The 27,536-nt window shown below is 49.5% G+C and overlaps 2 protein-coding genes across 22 annotated transcripts in view; one reads left to right on the top strand and one right to left on the bottom strand.

Moving 5' to 3' along the window:
- Positions 1–3,024, top strand: part of Atg13 (autophagy related 13) — a 35,986-nt gene extending 32,962 nt beyond the window's left edge. For 7 of the 8 annotated variants that reach the window (NM_145528.3, NM_001355420.1, NM_001355421.1 and 4 more), the window contains one exon: positions 1,173–3,024. In NM_145528.3, the coding sequence (NP_663503.1) occupies positions 1,173–1,250 (78 nt within the window). In that variant the 3' untranslated portion in view covers positions 1,251–3,024. The remainder of the gene's footprint in view (positions 1–1,172) is intronic. The other variant, XM_006499892.2, reaches the window with a different exon arrangement.
- Positions 3,025–5,310: 2,286 nt separating this feature from the next.
- Arhgap1 (Rho GTPase activating protein 1) lies at positions 5,311–27,518 on the bottom strand. 14 transcript variants are annotated; one of them, NR_027371.1, is made up of 14 exons: positions 27,384–27,518; positions 25,813–25,887; positions 23,429–23,563; positions 23,105–23,200; positions 15,251–15,338; positions 9,308–9,439; positions 9,064–9,150; positions 8,809–8,907; positions 8,343–8,450; positions 8,175–8,251; positions 7,907–7,984; positions 7,362–7,490; positions 7,067–7,170; positions 5,311–6,924 (listed from the first exon to the last, which is right to left on the bottom strand). NR_027371.1 is itself a non-coding variant. In NM_001359970.1 (14 exons), the coding sequence occupies exons 3-14, from the start codon at positions 23,559–23,561 to the stop codon at positions 6,736–6,738; spliced, it is 1,320 nt and encodes a 439-aa protein (NP_001346899.1). In that variant the 5' UTR covers positions 23,562–23,590; positions 25,813–25,872; positions 27,384–27,518; the 3' UTR covers positions 5,311–6,735. The 14 variants fall into 14 exon arrangements, 11 of the variants coding, with proteins under 11 accessions (NP_001346899.1, XP_006499312.1, XP_006499311.1 ...); NR_027373.1 differs by having other exon boundaries at positions 23,429–23,593; positions 25,813–25,872; NR_027372.1 differs by having other exon boundaries at positions 25,813–25,872.
- Between the last annotated feature and the right edge of the window lie 18 nt (positions 27,519–27,536).

The raw sequence follows: 27,536 nt of genomic DNA, 5'->3' as shown, positions 1-27,536 counted from the left end.
TGCAGACCTCACTCCTATCCCATCCAGCAAAACATAGTTAAAGCGCAGTGCTTCACCTTGAGTCTTCGTACAGAAGGGAACATTTCTGATTGAGTGACTTGCCTATAGCAACAGTCAGAAAGATTTGATCCTGAAGTGGGGGGCTCCTGAGCTTAGCTGTGTGATAATTGGCTTGAACAAGGTCCAAAGGCTCTGTGACCCTTTAGTCAGTGTTAGCTGAGGCTTGCCTTTCACCTGGGCAGTGGCTTCCAGACTTCCCTCAGGTTTCCAAGCCACTTTAGTGTCTAAAGCCACCAACTTTTCTCAGGTTCCTTATGTTTAGCCCCATTGTGGAAGGTTACCCTGTAATTTAAAGCCTGCTGGTATAGTTCCTATTGCTTAGCCCTGATCAAGAGACAGGCAGCCTCTAGGGAGGCCCAGGTCTTTGGGACAGGCTGGCAGCTTGTGATTGTCTTTTTCTTGGACAGTCACAAGAAGACTTCAGCCACCCCATAACTCTAGCCAGTCTAAAGGTTCAAGTGTCTAGACCTACCACAGACCTGTGTCAGCTGTAAAAGTTCAGTGGCTGCCTTGTCCCTATTTTCCCAGGGTTTTTTGATACCCAAAAAGTACAGGGTGGGGGGAGGTCCCCTTTTAAAACTTCCTGGGTTCACTGAACTCTAAAGATACAGGGATTTGTGGGGGAGGGCACACACCATTAAACTTGGGAGGTGGAAACAGGCAGATCTCTGAGTTTGAGGCCAGCTTGGTTTAAAGAGTGCATTCCAAGACAGCCAGGGCTACCCAGAAAATCCTGTCTGAAAACAAACAAACAAAAATCCAGTTTGGTTCTAGTATCTACTTACTGTACATGCATCTGTGTGTAAGTGTGTATATTATACAAAGGATGTTTCATCTTTATTTTCCCACTGTCATGATTTTGGCTTTGTTTACCTATCTTATGAGTTGTGGTTCACTGGGATTCATCAGAGTCCTGTGCAGCCCTGTGACACACACCACGACCCTACCCTCTATTCCCCACCTTGCACTTGTCCCTTCTCTCAGCCCAGTGTCTGCTCAGATTCCCTTCCTGTTAGTTTGCCTGGCACTGCCCAGTTCCTGATTTTTCTACTGATGGCTGGCTGCCTCTTCAAGGCCTTCTGGAGTAAGCCCCTCTTCTTTGCCTGCTACAGGACTCCTTACCAGAGAAGCTGGCTGTGCATGAGAAGAATGTCCGAGAATTCGATGCCTTTGTGGAAACCCTGCAGTAAAAGTGTCCCGAGTGTCTGCAGCACCCCCTTTCTGTGGACCCAGCAGAGAACCTCCTCTTCCTCAGCTGCTTCCTAGCCTTCATGCTGGTTCTGGCCAGGTGAAAGACAGGGTGGTTCCCCTATGGGACCTACAAGTCCCTGCTCTTGAACTTCCTGGAGACTCATGGCAGCAGTCAGGCCCAGTGCCGGACTTGGCGAGGACTCGGGCCGTCGAGCTGGAAGCTGGCTGTAACAGAGCCTCAGCAAGGACTGTCCTCAGCTGCTTCACAAAGGGTGTCATCTGTTCTTCCTGCTACCAGCCTCCTGCCTGGGTCTACCCTGAGGCCGGCCCCTACCTGCTTGTCCTTACCATCAACCACCTGACATTCCAGCTGGTGGCTAGAACGCTGGGCAAGGCAGAAAGAGGAAGAAAACCAAGGAGACCAACCCGGGCGAAGGAGGGCCCTGCATCACTTCCTGGACCACCCCACTCTCCCACCCTTCTTTCTCCCCTTCCCTTCCTTCCGTTTTCATTCACTCCCTTTCTCCCACCTTCCATCCCTTGCCTTCCTGGGCCTGTGCTTTTGACAATATGACAGGCCAATCTGCCTAAAATGACAAGTATTCCAAAGCTAGCCACCATTTCCCAAAGGCTGCAACAGCCTGTTTGTAGAATTCGTTATTGAGAGTCACAGAAAGGTTCTTTCCTCGTTTTCCCTCAATCGCTGCTGCGTGGATATAGACCATGGTAAATATTTATTACTTTCAGAGAAATCAGATATTTTATAGAAGTATGTTTGGGGTTAGCAGTTCCACTGGGGAAGGAGGAGGGTTTCTTCTGGGATGTCGGCCTCCCGTGAAGATTGCTCAGTACCTGTGAGGATACTCCTGTCACATCTAAGGAGAGATCAGGAATGGCCTGGCAAAGGCCAAGCGGCCCCCTCAGGCTGCGTGTATGGACATGTGCAGGCGTTAGGCTTCCCCAGCATGCTGCGTACCCCAGGAAATCTCGGGTATGTTCAGTGTGGTGACTCCTCAGAGTTGTGTTGCACACGGTGCCCCAGGAGCACTGTGTGTCCTGCTGCTCAAGTTCCTGAGCCTGGAGCAGGACTAGGGAGCTCTTCCTCCTTCCTCTAGTCCCAGAGTCTGTACGAGGCCCTGGCTTTACAAGCTGGATTGGTTCCCCTTCAAGAAACCAAAGCTGAGCTTATGGTTGACGTAAACCTTCAGGTTTGCTTGAGTGAGTCAAGTGCCTCTGCCAGCCTGCTCTGTTCCTCTGTCCCTGGATCCTCACTGGCAGCAGCTGTTACGCATTGGAGCAGGTGGCTCGCAACTGCTTGTTAGAAATCTGCATGTAACACTGGAGCCTTTCCCCTGTGCATGCTTTGCTGCCACAGAGAAATGTGCCCAGCGGTGGTGGCCAAATGCCATTGCAGCCTTTGGGTCAGGGGCACACTCATGGCCTACTTAAACCAGATATACCCCCCAGAGCCAGAACTGTAGGGGGGTGAGGGCACGGGTTCTTTGCAGGGCTCAGCCAGTGGCCTTTGCAGACAGCAGCCTTTATGTCCTAGATTATTAGGAAGGAGGCCAGGGAAGCTGAGCAGAGCATCCTTCACGGTAGCCTCTGCCCTTCAGCCCTACACAATGGAAGGATGCTCTCTAGACCAATGCAGCCAAGCTCAGGCTAGGACCAGGTAAGGCCCCTCCAGTGCTTTGTTGGGAAATGAGAGCTACACCTGGAAATATAATCAAGAGATTTCCAATAAAAAGTTTTCTGTACTTCATAGCTTCCTATTCCAAATGTCTTGACAGCTAGTTCACCAGTCCCACCTCTGCATCACTGAGCCACCAACAGCTTTCATGAGCGAAGGGTGGAGCCTGAATTTCAGAGTCCTGAGTCTCAAGGCTGCTTCAGTCTTGAGACTTGATCAAGTAACTAACAGCCCTGACTCTCTAGACCCTTATATTGTTCCCCCAAGACAGGGCTATGTGGTTGAATATTCAGTGAAGAACTCTTGTAAAATCTCCTTCCAGGGTGGGCTGCTGTTAGCACACTCATAGCACACTCACTACCCTACCTGCAGGACATAAAATCCTTAGAGGGGAGGACAAGCTGCAGAGGATGCAACACACCTCACAACAAGGTTGTGGCTGAGCAAATGAGGGAAGTGTGGGGAGGCGTGGTCTGTGCAGTGGACTCTCAGAAGTGCCGAATAATTAGGTCTGATGTACACACATGCACCCCCGCTATGGATACACATCTGCCTCCTAGTGCACACTGCAACACTGCAGAGCCAGTGTATACATAGTTCTGGATGCAAAAGTCAACAAGATATTTGTGTAGGCTCGGTCCCCTGCACCCAAGTCAAGTCCAGCCTAAAGACAACAGTGGGACCATCAGCCTAAGAATAGAGCTGAGAACAATGGAGTCAGCCCACTTTGCCAGTAAAAGCCTGGGTGCCCTTGTAAACGGCATCGGATTCAGACCATAACACACACAGCCAAACAACACAGCTGTCCAATCTGGGTCAGCAATGGTAGTAACATCCTTGCTGAGCCTCCTTTGGCTGGAGTCTCCAGCAGCTCCATGGCCAACAATGTGTCTGCTTCACCCTTTGCCTGAGAGACCTTATTGCCAAGGTTTTGTTTCCTAGCACCTGAGTAACTGTAAAGGCCCTGCCAGGATCCCAACACAAGTCAACAGCTCTCCCCAGCTCTGGCTGGCTCTGCTGTTTTCCTGGGTCACCAAGCCTGCCACTGAGCATTGCTACAAGAAATCAAACCATCAAAGCCTTGTGTCTCAAGGCACCTGAATCAAGGCCACAGCTGTGCAATGGAACTGCCTCCTTGAAGCTCGGGGCTAGTGTTTACAGCCACTATCTTAACACTGCTGTAACCAGTGGCTCTGGCTAGGCAGCTACCCTGGGCCACCATAGGCCACCATGACCTGATAGCAATAGGCAGGTATCTGGAACCTGCCCTTGACAACTGAAATTTGGGCAAAACATAAAAGTCAAATGTGATGGTTCAAGCTTGCAATCACTACATTCAAAAGAATCAGAACAAAGCCGGGTGCGGTGGCGCACACCTTTAATCCCAGCACTCAGGAGGCAGAGGAAGGTGGATTTCTGAGTTTGAGGCCAGCCTGGTCTACAAAGTGAGTTCCAGGACAGCCAGGGCTATACAGAGAAACCCTGTCTCGAAAAACCAAAAAAAAAAAAGAGAATAGAGACCAACCTGGCTGCAGAGGGAGACCAAGTCTCAAAAAACAACCCACATAAGATATATCTTGGATGTGATGATGCACACCTTTGATCCCGGCAGACCTCTAAATTCCAGGCTCAAAACAAACCCTTTTCTAGTTTTCGGGATGAGATCTACATTCTTGCCAGGTGTTCTGCCAGTCTGAAAGTAACCCTTCTAAACCAAGCAAGGGCATGGTGTCACAGAAGCAGGCAGATCTGAGTTCAAGGGCAGCCAAGGCTACACACAGAGAAACCCTGTCTCAAAAGTCCCACCCTCGCAAACGCACAAAAGGCTCTTACCGGGAAGATTCAGGATTGGTTCCCAACTAAGACTATGTCTATGAATGGCTTATGCCTTTAATCCCAGCATTCAGGTGGGCAAATCTCTGTTGAGTTTTAGGCCAGCCTGACCTGCATAGTTTTAGAAGGCTAGCCAGGGTCACCTAACTAGATACTCTATATAACTCTGGCTAGCCAGGGTCACCTAACTAGATACTCTATATAACTCTGCCCCAGTTGCATGTGATTTTGGAAGTGTGCAGAAGATGAAGGCTGACTAAAGGAGGGACCCCATCTGTGCAGTTCCCACAGAGTCCTCTGGGACACAGCTTCTTGAGATCACAATCCTCAAGCAGACTTGGACTGATTTTTTTTTTTTGGACATTAATTGGTACCTTATCTGGAGTACAGGTTTGTTCATATTTCCCCGAGAAAATTTAGCAGACAGCAGATGGACTAAGGAGGGGACTCCCTAAAGCTCTCTTTCTCAACTATACCATACTTCCTGTCTGGTTGTGAATTTCAGGGTCTTACTTCCTAAACAGCCAAATGGGTTTTTTTCATTTACATTTTTATTGAAATACAAAAAGTGCAAACGGTAAAATACATGATTGGTGCCAAGGAAATCGTGGTAAATGTGAACACTAGATTCACAGTAAGAGCGTCCCCTGCCACAGACTGACAGGACCGGGCAGGAGGAAAACAAGAGGTCCAAAGGCTCCTCAGTAAATGGAGTGTAGCAACACTTGATACAAAAATGTGGGCAAAAGCAGAGTGACCCAGGCTGGGTCAGGTGTGAGGCTGGGGACTGACAGCAGCACTTGTGGCACCAGAGACCTGCTACAACAGTGGTGCAAGAAAGAGCCAGTGAGGTCAGGCCCAGCCTCAGCTGCAAGATCATCAGTACAGATCTCATGGTAGCCAGTACCACCTCTGGAGCTGTCATGCCTAGCCACACCTGTAGGGCAAGGTCACTGCAGGTACCTCCCTGTCATTAGGCAGTGGACTTCGGGAAGAGTCACAAGGCTTCATTAGGAATAGAATGAAAGCTACCAATCATCACTGGGGCTCAGCTTTCTGAAAGACAAGAGGCCCTGTGGCCACCACACTCCCCTAAGGAAGCTGCTAGAACCTATCCAGCAGGGGTGATCTATTAGTAAAAGCTCTGTCAGTCTTCAGGGCTTCTGAGTTTCTGACTCTCCGAGAGTCCCCAGGTAGAAAGTGAGAGACATTGGTATCTCTGGCTAGAACAGGGATCAAAATGACTCCACACCTGAAAGACCTACTATAGCCTTTGGCTGAAGATCTGTGCACATGAGAATGAATGGAGGGCCAGGACTGCTGTAACTGATCCTACCAGACACTACGGCTCTCCCTGGGAGTGGACAGGACCATTTCAATAGACACTCAGATTCTGAGTCTTGATATCCAAAGTGCCAAGTGTGGCAGAAATGAGGGAATAGTACACTCTGGGGGCAGTACCACTTGGGGAAGAACAGACCCAGGAGGCAGAAGTGACAGGCCAACTCTGGTCTTATCATCCCTATTAGCAGGGAGGGCAGGCACAGGGAACTTGCACCCAGGCCAATGCTCACTTCCTAGCAATCAGGAAAGAGAGGACCAGCCCCAGCTACCAGCACAGCCAGCAGTGATGTAGTCTTCTACACTCGCCAGGGAAACAGGCAGGAAAAAGGAAAAGGTTTACTGTGGCTAAATCCTAGAAGAACCAAGCCCAGCAACCAGAGAGGCAGTGAGAGGTATAAGGCAAAGAAAATGTCTTACGGTAACAGAGGCCTCCAGGGCCGGTAAGGTGGGACGGGCAGAGGGACAGGAGGGGCTGCCCAGTTAGTAGGCTCCAACTTCCATCTTCTGGGGCTTCAGGGCCCCTTCCTAGGCAGGAGCCCTGGACTCCAGTAAGGTTAATGCCAGGAGGACAAGTCCAACTCGGGCTGCCAGAGAAGGGGCTGGAGGTGGTGAGCTCAGACCCCCTGGGCATCTGTGCTGGGGAACAATTCCCCTTGATGATCCAGGAGGAACTTAGTGAAGGTGTTGATGGGATTGATAGCCTTGAGGGTGATGGCAGCATCTTTAGCCCAGAGCAGGTTAGGGCCGAAGACTACAGCCAAGTTAGTGTTGGTCATCTTGTTCTGGTCACAGTGGGCAGATATCTGTGGAAGGAAAGGGCTGCAGCTAGAATCTCTGGCCTCTGCCTCCTACTCCCAGCAGCTCCTTCCAGAGCATCCAAGCAATGAGAGCATCTCCTCCCCGTCACCTCACCAGGTGGGCTGAGGAAGCCAGGGGACATCTCACCTGCACCAGGAAGGCAGTCAGGAAATGAAGCACCTGGTAGTTCTCCTCTGGCAGAGTTTGGAGAACCTGCTGTGTCACTTCCACTCTCTGGCTTTCATCAATATCTGTGAAGAATAGAGGTCTAGGTTACAAGGGCATAGGACTAGCTTTGGAAACCTTGATATGATGAGCCTAGCAGGGGGAACCCCAACTGAAATTCCTAGGAGCTGCTCAGGCCCACAAGCCTGCGGGGCAGGGCGAGAGAAGGCTCAGTGCCAAAGGATTTGCACAGCTGAGGAGGAAAGAGAGAACTCACTGAGGAAGCCCACAACATGGGGGTACAGGTCAAAGGTTAGCAAGGGTTCAGGAAGCTCCCGAAGGAATGTCTTGAGGATGACAGCGGGCAAGTGCAGCTCGTTGTACTGGTCAAAGTCCACCGGCAGCCCTTCATGGGGAAGAAAAAGATTGAGAGAGCACTAGGCAAGCCAGGGGCCAGCAGGCCATGCCTCACTCTGTCCTTGTCCACTGCCCAAGCTGCCTTTCCCCAGGACACCCCATACATCTGCCTCTTCTCTTCTGTAACAAGGGATGACTCAGGCCACCCAGAGCCTGAGGTCACTGTCATACAGGACAGTTACTCCTCTACATGAGCTTGAACCCAAGGCTGCAGCCCCTGAACGTGAGGCAGCAAACCTGGATCGTCCAGGCAGAAGTAGGACCTATGTGGCCATACCAAAGGACACAGAAACGTCTGGCCAGAAGAAAACCTGGGACATGTTAACAGCCCTCAAACTCCCAGCATGCCTCACCTTCTCAAACACACACCGAGACCCCATCAATGTGCACACACAGCCCACTCACCCATATTGTATTTCTGCTGCACTTCCCGGACAACCTGGGTGTTGGCAGACCTCCGGAAGATGCCCTCAGTGGTGAGAGCTGGAAACCAAGGGGGCCTGGTGAGTCTCAGCGCTCTGGGGGATGGAGCTCCTCCCTACCCTATCAGTCTTGGAGTTCCAAGAAGGGTCATTGGGAGCGCACTTCTCTATGCCCTGCCCAGAGTTTCTCAAGGGCAGCTGGGTGACGAGGTGGCTTGGCTTCAGCAGGCCTTGGACTGCATGGCACTCACCGTGAGCCTGCAAGTAGGCGACGGTCTCCCTGAGGACAATGGGAATGGGGTCCTGGCCTGGGCTTTTCTCCTGGAGGCTGAGGGAGCAAAGAGGTGAGCTGGGGTTCTGCATACTGGTCCACCCCCACCCCACCCCCAGCCTGACATGCCTGGCTTTAGCATACTCACTGCTGTAAGGAGACCCCAAACTGCTGATTGGGCAGGGGGGGCCGTGGTGGCATGGGCTTGGGAGCTGTTGCAGGGCTTTTCTGTGTGGATTTGAGGAAGTCATCATACCTAGGGGAGCAGATGGAACAAGGGTCAGGCCCCCCGGCTCTGTAGTCTTGTAGCCAACTTTATCAAGTCTTCACTGTGTGATTTTACACGCATTATTTCCTATGTCCTCAAAATAGTCCCACTTGATGTAACGCAGCAAAAAACACTCTAAAGAGATTTAGTCAACAGCTTGTGACAGAAATGGGGTTCCATCTATCTCTGGATCTTGACACTGCCTTTCTCCAGTTTCCCCAGACTCCTGACTCCCACCCAGGTTACTCTGCCTCCCAAACAACACAAGCACACAGCTGACCAGTGGACCCACAAGTCCCCCCTTCCCCCTGCGCACCCAGCTCTCGGGCCCACCCTGCTGTCTCACTTGAGCACTTGGCGAGGGATCCCCAACTGCTCCAGCTTCACGTGCTCGCTCAGCTCACTCAGGTAATTCACGTAGAAGATCTTCCGTCCAAACTTGAAACTGGAGGTAAAAAGAAGGATCTGGGTCAGGCTGGGTCTCACGGCAGGCCTTGGCCCTCCCTGCAGACAGGCTCACCCCAAGCTGGCCACCCTGGCCATCTGCCTGCTGTGTGAGGGGTACATGAAAAACTCAGTGGTCCACCTGTGGCCTGCTCACCTGATGAGAGGCTTAAAGAGGATAAGCAGAGTTTTGATGAACATGGTTGGGTGCACGATGTACAGAGCCTTGATGTTCTTCTTGTACCTGCAGGCCAAGTAGGAAGCTTGTGAATGGTGGAGGAAGGGGCAGAGCTGTTGGGGTCCTGCCTCCATTGATAAGGAGTAAGTTCCTGACTAAGAGAACCACCCAGAGCTCAGAGTTAGCCACCCTAGGCTCAGCCCATCCCTATGTCCCAACCCACTTGCGGTCAAACTCTCGGTAGGCATCCCGTAGCCAGCTGAGGGAGGGCTTGTTGTCACTGGTCAGGCCATGGTGCAGGTACAGGAGTGTGTAGTCACTCTCCACATACTGGTCCAATGTGTGTTTCAAATACCTTCAAGAGAAATGTCCAGGACTGGGGTTGTGGCTCTATGGTAGAGCAGTGTGTGAGCTACAAGTTTAATACCTAACATCATACACAACCTAGCATGTGTGAGCTACAAGCTTAATACCTAACATCATACACACAAAAGACCTGCTCAGACCTGCCCTCTGCACAACAGGTGTGGCCTGTTACCATAGAAACCAGTGCTTGCATCAAGGCTTCCTTCTCCTCAAACCCTCCCTGCTATCATTTGGCTATGTAATCCACAGCCGCTTTCCAGGAAGGAGGTAGAGGGTGGGCCTAAGGCAGAAGTGAGTATGCAAAAGCCCTCATTGTGAGCAGCAGCAGCAGCAGTCAGGGGCCCTGAGCTGCAGACCGGGCTGTGTAAGCACAGTTGACAGGGTTTGACATTGGAATCTCCATGAGGCAGTAACAAGCACAGTCACTGATATTGGAAAAAAGCTTTCAGTGTTTGCCAAGTACCTCTAATACCTCATTCTTCCCTCGGAACAACTGAGGCTAAAGTTAACACATCTTACTAATGAGGGCAATCTGCAGAGGTCAAGTGCTTAGCCAAGGTTTCAGCTGTGGTAGGACCTAGTAGTGAAGTGACCAACTCCAAGACTGCACTCTAGACCTTGGAACAGTTCTGCCTATTTTATATGATCTGTGGTACAGTTTATAAAATACTGTGTTTATGAAAGGACATCAGGAAGACCAGAAGCTCAACTATTCCCATCCCTAGGCTCTTAATGGACCACAAAGCCATACGCCTCATGTTCCCTATGCTCACAGTAGGGTATGTACCCCCAACATACACACACACACACACACACACACACACACACACACACACACATACTCACATTGAGCACACTGGAAAGTTTGGAAGTAATGAACAATAGGGAGGGGGAAGAGCCTAGGGTAAGACCTCTTAGAAGACAGATAATCAATCAGCTCCTTGGCTCTAGTAGGGAAGCCAGTCTATGTTGGACAGGCACAATGCTAAAAACATCCAAAAGGAGGGAAGTCTGAGAGAGTGCCCAGTGGCTTGACTACCGACCTGCCCTAGAGTCAGAGGCCTAATGACTAGTCCCCGGGTGCAGAGCTGGACCAGCACAGGTAGGCAGGGCATATGTGTACTAATGCTAGATGACCAGATTCTGACCAGTATTAGACCAAGAATACTTGAGCCCTTATTCACACTTCCACACCGGAAGTTTACAAAGGGCAAAGGGCTGTCACATAAAACGATGGCATTTGCATTTAGGAAAGGAGCAAAGATGACAGTAAAGTGGACGACACCCTCATCCATGGATACATGCAGTAACCTTTGTGTGCAATAAAGAGATGCCTATCAGAAGCTGGGCAGCGCACCCCATCTCTGATCACAGAAAAGCATGTTGAGGACTCTTTCCTGAGGAAACAGAGGAGTAGAAGCATTCTTGTAGGAGACTGTTCATTCCAGAGTTTTATTACGGAAAAAACAACAACTAAGTAGCCAGCAAATTGTCCAGTATCAGGAGACTGGCTCAATAAATCATGGGACATCTATAAATAGACTATCTCACAGGATGCTTCTACAGGCAGGGCTAAGCTGTGAAGTCAGGCATCACAACAGCGGTCAGCCCTGAGGCAGACACTGGAAGAGCCAATTGGAAGTGGGGTGCGGATGGGGTGACACTGATAGGTATGGAGTTGCTGTTTTATTTTGTATGTAGGTTTTTCTGAAAAAAGGTCGCACTCTGTAGCTCAGGACATGCCAGGAACTCAAAATCCTCCTTCATAAGCTTCCCAAGTGCTGGGACTGAGGCCAGGCATCATCAGATACAGATTCACAAGGAACCAACCGGGTGCAGTGATGCTCAGGAGGCTGAAGGAAAGAGGGCACTTGAGCCCTTGTGTTTAAGGTCAGCTTGTGAAACAAAATGAGAGCTGCCTTGAAGATGAAAAAAAAGTAGTACACTATTTGTTACTTTTCTATGTGCATATTAGTGCAGAAGATGAAAAAACAACATGTTTTGTGTGGGGTTTTGGTAGTAAAAGGAAAGGCGGAGTTTCACTGCTTAAGAGTCTGCACTGGAACTTCTTTTTTTTTTTTTTAATGCCTTTTTGTTTATTTGTTTTTTAAGCTAAGACATTTAAATCTTTTCTTTTCTTTTTTTTTTTAAAGGTTTATTTATTTATTATATGTAAGTACACTGTAGCTGTCTTCAGACACTCCAGAAGAGGGCATCAGATCTCGTTATGGATGGTTGTGAGCCACCATGTGTGGTTGCTGGGATTTGAACTCCTGACCTTCGGAAGAGCAGTCGGGTGCTCTTACCCACTGAGCCATCTCACCAGCCCCGCACTGGAACTTCTTATGTAGACTACGTTGGCCTAGAACTCATAGACGTACAATTGCTTCTGTTTCCCAAGTGCTGGGATTAAAGGTGTGTACCCACTATGCCCAGCTAAATAATGGTTTTTTGTGGGGGGTGTTGTTGTTTTTGTTTGTTTCTTTGTGTACCCTTGTCTGTTCTATAACTCACTCTGTAGACCATACTGGCCCTGAACTCACAGAGATCCTCCTGCCTCTGCCTCCCAAGTGTTGAGATTAGATTCAAATCATGCACCACCACTACCCTGCTAAATAACATGTTTTTGGTTTGGTTGGGTTTGGTTTTTCGAGACAGGGTTTCTCTGTATAGCCCTGGCTGTCCTGGAACTCACTTTGTAGACCAGGCTGGCCTCGAACTCAGAAATCCGCCTGCCTCTGCCTCCCAAGTGCTGGGATTAAAGGCGTGCGCCACTACCACCCAGCATAACATGTTTTAAAGAATGTCTCTGAGAATGTTGTAGACACGGAAGATGAAAAAAATTATATAAGACATAAAAATGAATACAGTGGTTTTTTTTCTGGATGACAGGTCTGTGAGACTTCATAAATTTACAGTTTTTTTTTTCCTGAATAACTACTTATATATTTTTAACTTCCCAAAATTGCAATCCTCTAAAACTATGCATGCTAGATTTCATTATTACCCACAACAACTCTCTGAGGAAGACATCATGTAAACAGAACTCAGAGAGCTACCTCCAAGCACACAGCTAGTTAAAATACAGAGCTCTAGCTCAACTGGTATTTTCCATTTCAACCTCCTAGATCTGGGTGAGGAGTGGGGAAAGCCAAGTCTGATGTAACAGGACTGAAAACAGGGCACACAGAGCCAGTGGAAGCACAGTCTGCTCTCAGCAGGGATGGTGACCAGGCAGGCAGGGTGTGTGGGGGGTAGGCAGTGAGATGATGTGTCTGTCTATCTGTCTGGATGTGTGTGTGGTATGTGATGTGTGTGGTGTGTGTGTGTGTGTGTGTGTGTGTGTATGGTATGTATTTGATGTGTGTAGTGTATGTATGATGTGTGTAGTGTGGTGTGTGTCAGTATGTGTGTGGGGGGGAAGTAGGGAATGGGATGGTGTGTGTGAGATATGTGTCTATGTGTGTGTGGTGTGTATGTGGTATGTATGTCTGTGTGTGATGTGTGTGGTAAGTGTGTATCAGTATGTGTGTGTGTGTAGTAGTAGTAGTAGTAGGGAGGTAGGGAATAGGATGGTGTGTGTATGAGACGTGTATCTATGTGTGTATGATGTGTGTCTGTGTGTGTGATGTATACGGTATGTGTCTTTGTGTGAGTGTAAGTGTGTGTGTGTGTGTGTCTGTATATGTGTGGTATATGCCTGTGTGTCTTTGTGGTGTATGTGTATGTGTCTGAGATGGTGTGTATAAATGTGGTGTGTGTCTCTATGTGTCTGTATGTATGGTGTGTGTGTGTCTGTGTGTGGTGTGTGTGTGTATGGTGTGTATCTGTGTAGAGTATGTCTCTATGTGTGTAGTATGTATGGTGTGTATTTGTATAGTGTGTGTCTCTATGTGTCTGTATGCATGGTGTGTGTGTGTGTTTGTGATGTGAGTATGTCTATGAGGTGTGTGTGTTTGTGTTTGTCTGTGTGTGGTGTGTGTGTATGGTATGTATCTGTTTAGTGTATGTCTCTATGTGTGTAGTGTGTATGATGTGTATCTGTATAGTGTGTTTCTCTCTCTCTGTGGTGTGTGTCTGTGTGTGTACAGTATGTGTATGGTGTATGTCTGTGATGTGTGTGTGTCTGTATGTGTGGTGTGCGTATGATGTATGTCTGTGTCTGTGAATAGAAGGAAGACAGGCAGCTGCAAATTGCCCAGGGATTCTTGAGACTAAAGGAAAACCCCAGATAGGCACAACTTCCTCAGCAACTGCCCCTAAAACCAAGGTGCTTTCCAACTGCCTAGGACTTCCCTCACTGGACCTAATACCTGGCCGCAAGTCTGCTACCTGGTACACCAGGCATGGCACAAAAGCTAGAGGGGGTTTGTAACTCAGCGTCCTTAGGTTGAACTCTAAGGTGAGGATTCCTGGCTGGACATATGATGGCCCTCCAACCAGACTCTGCCTGCTCTATCTAAGGAGCCAAGGAAAGAGAAGTCACAGGGTGGGGTGGGGGACGGACAGATGGACAGACAGACAGCACCCGAGGCCTTATAGACACAGCACAAGGAATGAGCTTCTGCCTCACCACGGGCCAGCTGAGCCTTTCTTCTGTGGTCCTCAAGCCTGTCCCCGAGATCACTACAATCCTCACGTGCACAACATTCAGGGTGTCAAGGAGCTACTGTAGGTGGTGCACATACGTCACATGTTAGAGAGCACTTTAAACTGGCCAGGAAAACGGACATGATGGCCACTCTGAGCACACTGACAGCAGTTTCTACCCTGCTTCAACCATTCTCCTTCAAACACTGGTGGTTTGAAGGATAATGGCCCCTACAGGTTCATGTATTTGAATCCTTAGTCACCAGAGAGTAGAGTTTGAGGAAGATTAGAAGGATCAGGTGTGACCTTGTTGGTTTTTATTTTATGTGTATGGATGTTTTGCCGGCTGGAATGTCTGTGTACCATATGCATACAGGACTTGTGGACGCCTGTAGAACGCATCAGATCCCCTGAAACTGGAATTAGACTCTTGTTAGCAGCCACATGGTTGCTGGGGATTGAACCAGGATCCTGTGGAAGATCAGTCAGTGCTCTTAACCACTGAGCATGTCTACATGTGAGTGTGTTTCCCTGTTGCCTACAGATCAGGATGTAGCTCTCAGCTACTTCTCCGGCGTGGCATCATGCCTGCCTGCCATGCTCCTTACCATGATGACAACAGTCTAACCCTCTGAAACTGTAAGCCAGCCCCTAACTAAATGCTTTCTTTTATAAGAGCTGCCTTGGTCATGGTGTCTGTTGACGGCAATAGAGAAGTGACTAAGACAAGCAGCCTTTGGACTTGTGCTAGGAAAGATTCTAACATACATATATGCTAAGCAGACACCCCACAGGTACAAAAACCACTGACAGCAAACTTGGCACAAAGTAAGATAATGTTAATTATGATTATAAATAGAAATGATTAAGAATCAAGATTACATCAGAAATACCAGAGTTATACATATTTGGATATATTTACTTTTCAAGATTATTTTCTGGTACATTATCTCACTCCTGTCAAGAAAGAGGCCACAGGCTTCATTATCTTCTCTGAATGACGAGAAACTAAGGCTCTAAGATACTTGCCAAGGTCACAGTCTCTAGGACTCTGACTCCTTGTCTAGTCCTAGTGCTCTCCCCCTTAAGGATGAGAGGTCACATTAAGGAAGGAAACCTGGTTGGGGGGGGGGGGCGTAGATGAAGGGAAATGGCTCCAGGCTACTCAGGATCTAGAGAGGTGCCACCCCACTTCCCCACAGGTACTCACCCCAAGAGCTTGCTGTGGTCCAGCTGGTGGCTGGGGGGCATCCGGCAAGCACTGAATACAATGATCTTCCGCCCATACTTATCATCACCTGAGTGTGAAGAAAGATGGAGTGCAGTGGGTGAAAGGTGGACCAGAGTAGTGGGCGGGGCTTAGCAAGTACCCACCTGGGGCCTGTGTCAGTGAGTGTAGGGGCTTGAGAATCTCATGTCCATTCCTCAAGGGCATGCTGGGTGCAGTTGCTTTCAGGGGCACTGAAGTGGGGCAACCTCCCAACAAATTTTAACCTTGCTTTTTTTTTCTCATTAATATTTGTATTGATTATTTGAGAATTTTCTATCCTGGAACCTGAGCACACTCACTTCCCAGTCCTCCCAGGTCTTCCCTGCTGACCCTGTGGATCTCCCCCAACTCTTTCTCTTTCTCAACTGTGAGTCTGCATCATCGATAGCTTCCTTGTTCTTCACAGTCATCATCAGGAACACAGATCACAGACTTACACATGTTAACCTTGCTCTTTAACCCAGTCATGGTGACATACACTTGTAAACCCACACTTTGGAGGTAGAGTCAGGAGGATCAAGAGTTCAAGACACTTAATAGGTCCAAGGCCAACCTGGGATACTTAAGATCTAGTCTCAAAAAAAAGTCACATTGAAACTGAGTAGAGTGGTGTGGTATGTGGTGAGGACCTTTAATCCCGGCCCTCAGGTTGCAAACAGAAAAAACTAAGTTTGAGGCTAGCCTTGTCTGCATAGCAAGTTCCAAGATAGCAAGGCTATATAGTGAGACCTTGTCTTACTAAGTAAAACCAAATAAAACCATGTTGAAAGAGTAGTGGACGTGAAGGCCACACAGTCATCAACAGATAAACATGTGAGGATATAACCCAGCTGATAGAGTGCCTGCTTAGCTCAGCGTGCAGGAAGCCCTGGGTTTGAGTCCTACTGCCAAGTAAACTAATGCTGATAGTTACATCTGTAATCCCAGCATTCAGGGGGAGAAGCAGGAAGATCAGAAGTTCCAAGTTATCCTTAACTCCATTTCGGTAAATCTGAGGCTAGCCTGAGGTACAAGATACTCGGCTCAGGGGGGAAAGAGTAATATTCATGGCAACAGAAGTTTGACCATAAAAAGGAAGACGGATACACAGCACAAAGTCCATGAACCTTGGAAATATGCTGAGCGCAGCCTGGCACAAAGGGGAGCTGTTGCATAATTTCCTGAGAGTCTAAGACAGTGGTTCTCAACCTGTGGGTTGCAACCCCTTTGGAGGATCAACCAACCCTTTCACAAGGGTCAAAATTAGACATACAGGTGCTGGAGAGGTGGCTCAGCGGTTAAGAGCACTGGCTGCTCGTCCAGAAGTCCTGAGGTCAATTCCCAGCAACCACATGGTGGCTCACAACCATCTGGAATGGGATCCAATGCCCTCTTCTGGTGCATCTGAAGAGAGACAGTGTACTCACACACATAAAATAAATAAATAATTAAAAAAACAAAACAAACAAAAAAAAAAAAAACAGACATCCATTGTGATTCTTTTTTTTTTTTTTTTTTTTGGTTTTTCCAGACAGGGTTTCTCTTTATAGCCCTGGCTGTCCTGGAACTCACTTTGTAGACCAGGCTGGCCTCGAACTCAGAAATCCACCTGCCTCTGCCTCCTGAGTGATTCATAATAGTAGCAAAATTACAGTTATGAAGTAGGAACACAAATCATTTTATGGTTGGGGGGGGTCACCATAACTTTAAGGGTCTCAGCATTAGGAAGGTTGAGAACCACTGCTCAGAGACCACAAATCTGTGGAGTCGGAAAGCAAATGAGTAGGCTTCGAGGTGCTGGAAGGAGTGGAGAGAGGGAAACACTGCTAAATGGGTACACGGATTGATTCGTGGATGCACACCAAAAGTGTTCTAACAGGCTGGCACAGCAGCTCAGTGGGCTAAGGCACTGTTGTAAGAGGCTGGCATGACGGCTCAGTGGGCTAAGGCACTGTTGTAAGAGGCTGGCATGACGGCTCAGTGGGCTAAGGCACTGTTGTAAGAGGCTGGCATGACGGCTCAGTGGGCTAAGGCACTGGCTACCAAGCCTGATGACCAAACTCTGATTCCCAGGATCCACATGGTGGGAGGAGAGACAGATTCCTCAAAGTTGACTTTGACTCCCAGGTGTGTGCCATGGCTTGCCTGTATGTGTGCATGCAATGCCAAAAATAAAAATAATTTTGCTAAGATTTCTTTATGTGTTCTAGTGGTGCACACCTGCAATCCCATCACGGGAGGCTGAGGCAGGAAGGTGGCAAAGTCAAGACCACCCTGGGGTTTAACAGCGAGATCCTGTCTCCAAAACCAGCCCCTCATCCACCAAAAATATAGCCACCGAGGTCTAAACTATCTTGCCAACCAGCCGTCCTACAACTGCTTTACGCCTAAGCACCAAGCAGCGAGGGCCTGGGAAACCTCTAGAAGCTTCTTCTCAGGCTTCCAAGGCTGCAGGGAAAGGGGTCTGGCTGCCACACAGTAGGGCAGCCACACAGTAGGGCAGCCAGCACAGTAGTAACAGCTCTGCCCACAAGCACTTTCTGATTTTACTATAGGGCGGCTGAGCACACTCGGCGGACTTGTAAACTCTAATCTTTTAAGAACATGGAGCTCAGGGGTGTTTGTGACGCTGTGGCAAATGTCACCTAGGTGTTTTCTCAGAGATGTTTGTCCCAAACTCTCAATGTGATGGTCTGGCCCCTGACTGTCACAAGCCAGAAAGTTCTTGAGAAACATGCTCTTGCCCCAAAATGAAAAGCTCTTCCAGGGTCAGCTTGGAGCAAGGACGCTCAAGAAAGCCAGGTTTTTGCACTCCCAAGTCCTAACCTGCTTCACCTTTCCAGAGACACCAAGATGTACTTGCCTCATCCCCACAGCCTCAGAGGCAAAGGGGAAGGAACACAGAAGAGTAGAAACTGAAGACACAATCTCTAAATGCAGGGAGTTTGTCCTTCCACTCTACCTCAGCAGTAAGCGCTGTTCTCCCTGGTGAGCCGGACCATTCCAGTAGCCCAGGGACTTGTCCTTTTCTTACTCATCTCTAGGCTGAGGCTGGGCTTCCTGGGGCCTTCTCAAGCGTGGCCACAGTAGGCTGGTCCCTATGGGTGACCTGCCTGACCCTAGCAGCCTCACAACCTTGAATGCTACTGGATAAGCCCTCACCCTCATGGCTCCGCAGGAAGCACCGTCCAGCTTTAACCCAAAAGGGCCTGCTCGGGGTCCTCCAAAGAACTTCTTGTGTCAGCTCACTGAGCCCAGCAAGCTGTCTTGCTTCTTAATCTGCCTTAACATCCACCCCTGGAGGACTATACCTATTGCCCCAATGCTACTTCCACACTTGAGGAACCCTTGTCTGAGTGTCCCCCCTCATGCCCAACTCAAACAGAATCCGTGGACCTGGTCCTGTAATATCCCTTAAAATGGAAGCCAGACATGGCAGCACACATGTGTAATCCTAATGAGAGACTAGAAGTTAGACAGACTCCCCGGTAGGCAGACAAATGGGGTCATGGGTAGATAACAAAGGTGACAAACTTCCAGGACTGCCAGCTTCTTCCTCACCCTCCTTACTTGAGATAAAAGCCTGGCAGCTTAAAACTGAAGGCCTGGTAGGCTTTTGTCTCCCATCAGTGGGAGGCCTGTTGATGGACTGGCTCAGCAAGTCAAGATCTGATCAGGACATGTTATGTAACAGCTGTGGGCCAATCAACCATCCTACCTGCTTAAACCGACCAACCCCAAATTAAGGGAAGAAAACTCTTCAGAGATTTAAAAAAAACAAAACAAAACAAAAACCCAGCCCCGAGAAGAGACTGGCATTCTCAGCCTGCTGCGCACCCCTCTGCTTCAGAGGGTCTTTCTCTTTGTGTCTTCTGCATGTGTGTCTCCTCACCTCCAACAAACAGGCGTCTCCAACTGCTGATCTGCATGCTGCTGCCTGAGAGTGCAGTGAGGGTTTCTCCACTCCTACCTGTTGTGCTCAAGAGTTTTCCCACCTTTTAATTCTTTAATTGGCAGGGAGAACAAATCCGATCAAGAGCCCTAGACTGTATTCCTAGCACTGGGAGGCAGGAGCAAGAGAAGCAGGAATTCAAAACAAGGACCAGCTAGATAGTAAGTTCAAGGCCAGGGTGGGCTCCAGGACATCCTACCTCAACAAAACAAATTCCTTCAAATGGCTCACAGGACTGAGTGTCGGCCTCCCCCTCTCAGGCTGCACCAAGCACACCTTCTATCACAGACGCTCTGGAAGCCCGGCATGCTAGACTATTTGTTGCTTATATCAGCCAGACCTTTCTCCAGACAGTTCTGTTCCAAACTGGCCACTATGGACCTGGGAGACTCAACATACACACTCTGCCTTCACTTTCCCCCAGAGAGGTGAGTTGCCCTTCCCATGGCTCGCAGCACTAACAGCCATCCATCTCTGCCACCAATTTCTACTCTTCTGAGTAATTGTTCATGCTCCATTTCCCAAAGGCTCCTGAGCAGCCTGAAGGCAGGGCTGACTTTGGCCTGTTCCTGTCAGACACTCAGTAAGTACTGGTGGAGGAGTGATGTGTAGTGACATGCACCTCTCATTCCAGCTACTTAGAAGACTGAGGTGGGAGAGTCAGTGGTGCCTACAAGTTCAAGACCACCCAGGGTAACACAGTAAGATCCCATCTCAAGTCATGAGTGCTGATAGCCTTCACAAAGATGCAGGTCACATTGCATGCAGTTTCATTTCTCAACTTGTATTTGATGGTTAAGTGTGTTAGACAGTGAGTTTCTGGAAGTTGGAGAAGAAATTTTTCTAGACAGAATCCTTAACATGCACTTGTATCAGCAGCAGGTTTTTGCTTGTTTGCTTTGTCTTTGAGACAAGCTGTTAGGCCAGGCAGCGGTGGCACACATCTTTAATCCCAGCAATAACAGGCAGAAGCAGGTGCATCTCTGTGAGTTCGAGGCCAGCCTGGTCTATAGAGCAAGTTCCAGGACAGCCAGGGCTATGCAGAGAAACCCTGTCTGAAACCCAAAAGTGAGGGGATAGGGGAAAGGCTGTTGATATGTAGTTCTGGATGGCCTAAATCTAGCTCCTCTGCCGTGGCCTGAGTGTCAGGATTTGATACGTATTACAGGTATGTGCCCACCACACCTGGATGGAGGCAGGTGTGCACTGAAGGCCTGGGTGCCAACAGCTCTCTGGACTCTGGACCAGCTGCTGGTGGCTCGGAACTAAGTTCACACCCTCACTTACTTCCCACTGGCTCTGTCAGGGGCAGAGGCACAGACTTAGATGGACAGCCTAGCCACGAGTGGTTCAGAAATCCTGGCCCTCCTGCCAGGAACCTGCAGAGGGCGCATCACCTGCCTATCTGCACCTATGCAGAGGAATGGCTGGAATGCAGGGCAAGGCTGACGTGGGAGGCCTGGGAACCTTGAAGCCATTCTTTGTAGCTCCTACCCCAGGCTGGAAGAGTGAGGACTGAGCCAAGGTAGAGAGACTGAGAGTTCTGGAATGTCAAGTGTCAACGAGAAGTCGAGGCAACGCCAGGAGGATGCTGTTCCACCTCGCAGCTGGACACACTCCATCCAGGCTTTTGTGAGTAACCCTAATCAACTCATCAGCTTATCAAAAAAGGAAGAAGGAAAGGAAAGAAAGGAAAATACATTCTACAAAATCCGTTACAAAGACATGTGCACTTTTTCTACAGAAAAAAAATCAAAGCCTGGCGGCCCTAGGAGTCCAAGAGGCCTATGAGTAGTATTAAGACCTGTTTCATCCAGAGCCTTGCCCATACTAGGTGAGAGCTCGACCATGGCGTCACACCCGTGTTAGAATGAATCCTTCCGGGGGGTGGAGGCGGGTTCTTTAATACTGACTGGTAAGGCTAGCCTAGTAATGAACACTGAAAAAAGCCAGCTCAGCAAGGGATCAAAGGAAAACAGTCAGGCGCTGGAAGGCGAACACGGGTGAGGATCGGCAGCTAAGGTCTAGGCCCTGTCCTCTGACTCCCCCAAGCAAGCAGGCTGGCTGCTACATCAAGCACACAGGAACTCTCTTACCTGCTGTCAGACCGGATTGGAACTGTTCTTGCCCTGGAACCTTCAGAGAGAAGTGGGGCTGTCAACTGTGGTTCCTCTAGGCTCTGGGGAGAGGCCCTAACGAGCAGGGAGGGGTGTAGTGCCAAAAGTCTGAGAGCCAGACGTTTGCATTCCCCAGATACCAATCAGGGGCAGCACGGGTATTCATCAGGACAGCAGTTCTAGCAGGCTTTCTGGGTACTGGTGACTGCAAACTGCTGTACAAGCCAAGGACATCTAAGTTGGGGGCTAGGACTGAGAAAGCTCATGGTATGTGATGACAGCTCAGACGTGTGTGTGTGTGTGTTCAATGTTTTGTTAGGAATTCTGCAAGCCAGTTGACATTATGTCGGAAGCTTGAAACCAGCTGTTGTAGAAACTGGAAATGTTACAAACAATGGTCTCTTTGCCTCCTTTCTGGAGACTCTCCTGTTACCAGAACAGCACGGGAAAGACCCTACCAGGGCCAAGTCACAGTTGACTGAGGTTCATGACAAGCTCCTATGTTCTTGTCCAAATGGGCTCTTTCTCTAAATTCCAGTGCTAGAGAAATCACCACCTGTTCTTCCAACAAGCCTCACCAGCAAGGCAGGCACACAGGGATGCCACCACCAGGGTTGCCACAGCACGTGCCAGCAGGCTTTGTCTATCCCAAGAGCTTCCTGAGGCTGCTTGTCCCCTGGAGTCTAGGTGTGTCAGCACACAGCCTCCACCTTATCACATCTCTCATAAACTCTGCTATTTCCGGCTTCCAAAGCTCCCAACTCCCTAGAACGGGGCTCTAATTAAGCTAGTCCCACCGGCCTCCACCAAGAGCCCTTTCTGATTCGTAGACCCAGAGGCCACAGCCAGGAGAGGCCAAGCACAGACAGCCAGAACTGGCACCTACCTGGCTGGGGCCCCTCAGGCTCGCCACAGTCTGGAGAAACAAACAAACAAAAAAAGCTGCATGGTGATGGTGATGGCTTGCTGCCCGACAGGGGCACACCCACAAAGGGCTCTGAACTGACCACAAGATCACCAGGCTGTCTACTGGGGTAGGCATTGGACACCTAGGCTACAAAGGAACTCTGCCTTTCTCTGCAGGGGTGAGAGAAACCATTCAACACTTCTCACCCAGGCCAAGGCAAGCATCAGAAACGCAGGCACCATGAAAATGCCTTAGACATTATGGCCTCTTCCAGCCCAGACAGCTGCAGAGCTCTCTGAGGCTCACTACCTGCCCAGCTCCAGGTCTCTTCTGGGCCTTGCCTTATGAATAGGAGGGAGCTCTGAGGCAGAGACCCGTTCTCAGCAGGACAGCACATCCACTAGACACTCGATGTTCCAGGGAGCCACTGCAAACCCCCAGAAGAGCTGGCTGGCACTGTCCCCATCTTCAGGGCCAACTATGTTCTGGCTCCCATGATGTTCTGATATTCAAGCACCACTGTACAGGACCCTCGACAACAGTGTGAAGCAGAATTCAGAGAGCAGAGCTGGAGATCAAGCATAGCTTTCTAACTTCAAAGCTATTAGGCCAATGCCTCCCACATCACGGCTGCAGTGGAAGACAATGGGTCTGTAGGTCAAGGAAGCAGTGGCAGGTGCAAGCCAATCGAAACCTACCCACGCTCAGTAAGGGAAGGTACGTATGCACGAGAGCAGACCAGAGGCTACAAAACATGTTCTTTCTTGGTGGCATAAGAGGCTTCTCTACACCAGGGGCACAGACTATGAGGAAAGAGGTACGACACAGGGCATGCTTACCGGCTACTTCCACAATCTGGTGCCGGGCAATGTCATAGTAAGGGTCATCCCACTTCAGGTGTGTCACAGGTTCTGGAGAGCTGCTTTTGGAGTCATCTGAGGAACATGCCAAAGGCAGAGTCACCCAGGGGCTAGCCCAGCACTCTCCCTGGGAATCACCCTCTTTGGCCTGCACCCCCCCTCCCCCAGTGAGGCTTGTGTCCCTAGATGGATGTACCCTAGGACTGGACTCCTTGCTCCAACCTTACCCTCTCGAGTCCCTTCCAGCAGGAAGGGATCTCCCCTCTGTGGTGTCACAGCTACCTGAGACATTGTGCTGCCCACCTGACTTGGGGAAGTCTGGCATTTCATCAGAAGGCCAGTTCTTCTCATCAATGGAGGCCAGCTTCAACTGGTTCAGAGCTTGGCTGGTGTCATCCAGCGTCAGGTCATCTTGCAGCTCTGAGAGAGGGTCCATGGCTAAGGAGAAGCAGAAGAGAAGCCTGGCTGCTGGGAGGAGGGGAGGTGAAGGGGGAGTCACTGACCTTTCCTCTTCACTTGTGTAAGTCTTTCAGTGACCCCTCTATCCCCTTCTGTCCTCTTCTGGCACCCTTAGCCCTATTCCTCAACAGTTCTCACCCTGCCAAGAGGTCCACAGAGCATGCTGCCAGGAAAGGCAGCTAGGACAGTGGATGGCACAGCTCAGCACCTCCCTTCAGGTCCTCAGCTGGGCAGTAAGGGCTATGCCAGGTTCCGCACTGCCTATAGCCTGACTGACCAAGTAAGGCAGTGACAGCTGCCAGGGCATCTCCTCAGGGATTCTAGAGTGCAGAAGCCTCATGCCCCAAGATGTTACAGGAACTGAAGAATCTAAGGGCCTCTAAATACCATGTCTGAAAAAGGCCAGCTGGGGCCTTGGCTATTACACTCCTCTCTCTAGGTCAGAGGTGATAGGGTTCCAGAAAAAAAAAGCCATGGCTGAGGTGCTCAGCTGGGTTTACCTGGGCCAGTAGCAGGGGACGGAATCTACCTGCCAACCCAGCAGATCCCTTACAGGTCTCTAAGGCTCTCAGGCCCTCTCTAAACCTACAGGGACTCCAGACAGTAGTTGCACTGTAGCAACGCTAACAGATCACCTTAAGGATTACAGGGCAGAAGGGAAAGAGGCTGCTCCTAAGATCTAGAGCACAGAGGAAAGGCTTTGAAGGACAGAAGGTCTGTCAGGAAGGGAAACGAGTCAGCACTGAAGCCAGGTTCTAGGCCCTAACCAAAGGAGGTGGCACTTTCTGCTCTTGGCCCCATAAAAAAACACGTCCCTCCAGCTCACCAGATGGGTGAGGAAGGAGGTTTCAGTCCAACCGATTTGCCCAACCCCAAAGAGGAGGCTGCATTCCTGACGCCAGAAAAAAGTGACATATATGGTCAGAGAATCAGCAGGACAGATAAGAAGAGCAGAAAGGGCCTGGGGGTCGGAAGAAGGGAAGAGCTGCCCAGGAGATCACACTGTGGGCTAAGAGGATCGTGACAACCTCTACTCCCCCACACATTACAGCTTAGGGCTCTGAATGGTGAACCAGCTCCCAGGGCCGAAGCAACAACTGCCTTGTTACCATGGCAACATACTGAGTCAGTAGAAGAGCTGTTTCAAGCTTTCAAAGCCCCCTTTTTTGACCAAACCCCCCCTTTTTTGCTTGTTCTTTCTCTTTGCTTGTCCCTCAGCCTTACCCACTACCTCTGCTGACCACCAAAATATAGGTTCCTCCCTAGGGACACAAAGGACAACCCTGTCATATTTGGGAAAGCATTCCTCTTAGTGAGTAATATTGGCCTTTGCCCAAAGCCCACATCTTCCTTTCCCCCTTCAACCCTGCATCCTCCAACCAGACAATCTTCAGTTTCGAGGAATTTACCTCTGACCCACCTACGCCTCCCCATTCAACCAAGAGGTTATAGGGAGGCTTCAAACAGGAGCTTCTAACCATAGGTCTCAACCTATGGGTCATAACTCCTTTTGGGATCAACTGACACTTTCACGGGGGTCGTCTAAGACCAGTGGGAAACACTGATATTTACGTTACAACTCATTACAGTGGAAAAATTACAATTATGAAGTATTGACAAAAACAATTTTATAGCTGGGGGGCATCATCACAACATGAGGAACTGTATCAAAGGATCACAGCATTAAGAAGGCTGAGAACCACTGGCTGTTATAGGACAGAGTCCAGCAACCTCCTCCTGCCTAAAAGTCTTCTCTCCATTCCTATTCCTGCCCAGGCTCAAGGAGTCCTGGATCTTCCCTCCCAGCTACCCCAGAGAATTCTTTTTGTACACAGTAAGTACCGGGTATGATAGAAAAAGCAAGAAACCAAGACTATGGAAAACTGGGTTAGAGTCCCGACTAAGCTGAGGACTGCAAAGATCGCAGACAAGTGAAGCGCCTTTCCTGTCTGGCCTAAACTTTGCTCATCTGCAGAAGCAGAGGCTCCTCCCTCCCAGAGCTGTGCCTCTCCGTGCTCAGAAGCTTTTCCTTTTATCCTGCTCAGAAGCTGAGCTATGTGCAAGGGACAGAGAGGGAGACTATGGAGAAGAAAGCTGAGCTCAACCCCCACCTCTGTCCCTGGGAACTTCTCTCTGTCAGTGCAGCTAGAGCTGACCTCCAACTCCCACATAACCTCCTTCGCTAGTAAAAGCACAGTAGTGCCAGCCAGCTTCCTGGCCGCTCTCACCTGCTTCTGGTGCCTTCTGGGAGCCGGATGTTTATCTGCTAGTCAATGGGTAGATGAAGCCTGAGAAGGGAAATTCTAACATAAAATGGTAGAAATGAAATATATCTGCCACCTGCAAAAAGCCACTCTCTCAGATTAATATTCCATTTGGACCAGGTAAACCATTTACCTAGAAAGTATTTAAAATTCACTTCAGGCGCCGGGCGTGGTGGTACACGCCTTTAATCCCAGCACTCGGGAGGCAGAGGCAAGTGGATTTCTGAGTTGGAGGCCAGCCTGGTCTACAGAGTGAGTTCCAGGTCAGCCAGGACTATACAGAGAAACCCTGTTTCGAAAAATAAAAAATAAATAAATCAAATTAAATTAAAAAAAAAATCACTTCAGGCAAAGGCTTTGACTTTTGTAAAACAGTGATTCTCTCTCTCTCTGAAATTCTTGATGTTTGTGGACTTTTTCACTAGGAAAAATGAACAGATCCATGGAAACCTTGCATGCATTTTAAAGATTTCACAAACCCCCTGTTATTGCTTAAGAACCTATTTCAAGGGCTAAGTCCATAGCTCAGTGGTAGAGCGCTTTGCCTGCATACACAGGGTCTCTCCAGCACATGCGCGACAAGAGAGCGCGCGCGGGCACACACACACACCAAAGCAATTTATTCAGAGTGATGCACATAGCACCAGAGTTTATTCAGAGTCTTCACATAGCAGACTGTCATTAGCTGAATGAATGAATGAATGAATTTCATAAGTGGAGAAGGAAACGGATATTTGTACTATGAACTGGGCACAAATTCACCTCACAACTGCACTAGTAGTTCAGCATATGCTATAAAAACCATTTTACAGTTTGAACAAAAAGCGGGGGGAGGGAGGGAGGGAGCAAACTGCTACAGATCATAGAACCCAGACGCAGGATTTTAACCCACAAGTTCCAGTTTGAGGTGTTCTCTAGGTTAAAGTCAACCCCCTCAACAGTGATCTTAAGTGACTGTCGGTCACAAAGTTCACTGGGATCCAAGAGGCGCCACGAAAGGGCAGCCAGACTTCTCAGGGCAAACTGAAGTCACAGTACTTGCTGGTGCTGGAATCAGACTGTTTTGTGACTTTGGAAAAACCCAAATCCTACAAGGCTGCAACTCTAAACTATAATCATGTTTGCATAGAGTCCGAAAACAAACAACGAATGGAGTGTATTTCGTTTCACAAGAAAGTGAGATGAAAGCACGGCCTATCAAGTGACAAGGTGGATCACTTCCCCTGATTTCTAGCTCTCAGTGCTATGCCAGATCTGATCAGGACGACTTCTCCCTCCCTCCCACCGGCTTGCTCTGGCTTGGCCTATGCCTTGCAGAGGGAGGGCAGGAACAAGTCAGAGAAAGTGGCTGTCTTCTCATTGCAGGCGCCGAAATGGGAAAAATCCCGGCAGCGAAGAGACCCAGGCCCTCGGGCCCAATTCCACTCCCGACCCACTGCCTCGGATTTTCCCCTTTCCGACCCAATTCCTTCCGTTGACCAGAGCAGCTCTTCCCCACCACCACGCCCAAAGAGACCCCGCGCTCCGCAGCTCACCTCGTTCCGGCAATGCTTCCTCTGCCACGCCTGTCAAAGCTCGGCAAACATCCGGCTCCGAGATGGGAATGGGAACCGCCCCCTCGGGGGCCCCCAGCTCCCCAACCACTTCCGCCATTTCTTCTACCTACTTCCGGCTTGCTGCCCGGACCA

Source organism: Mus musculus, chromosome 2 (assembly GCF_000001635.26).
Source record: "Mus musculus strain C57BL/6J chromosome 2, GRCm38.p6 C57BL/6J".
Classification (NCBI taxonomy): domain Eukaryota; kingdom Metazoa; phylum Chordata; class Mammalia; order Rodentia; family Muridae; genus Mus; species Mus musculus.
This window is presented reverse-complemented; position numbering and strand designations above follow the sequence as displayed.

Excerpts from the sequence above, each read along its gene's own strand:
- Arhgap1 (NM_001145902.1), bottom strand. The coding sequence starts at position 27,501 with ATGGCGGAAGTGGTTGGGGAGCTGGGGGCCCCCGAGGGGGCGGTTCCC. Across the intron at positions 7,491-7,906 it reads GCAGCAGAAATACAATATGG|GGCTGCCGGTGGACTTTGAC; the intron begins GTGAGTGGGCTG and ends TTCCCCATGAAG. Across the intron at positions 6,925-7,066 it reads TGACTGCCTTCCTGGTGCAG|ATATCTGCCCACTGTGACCA; the intron begins GTGAGATGTCCC and ends TTCCTTCCACAG.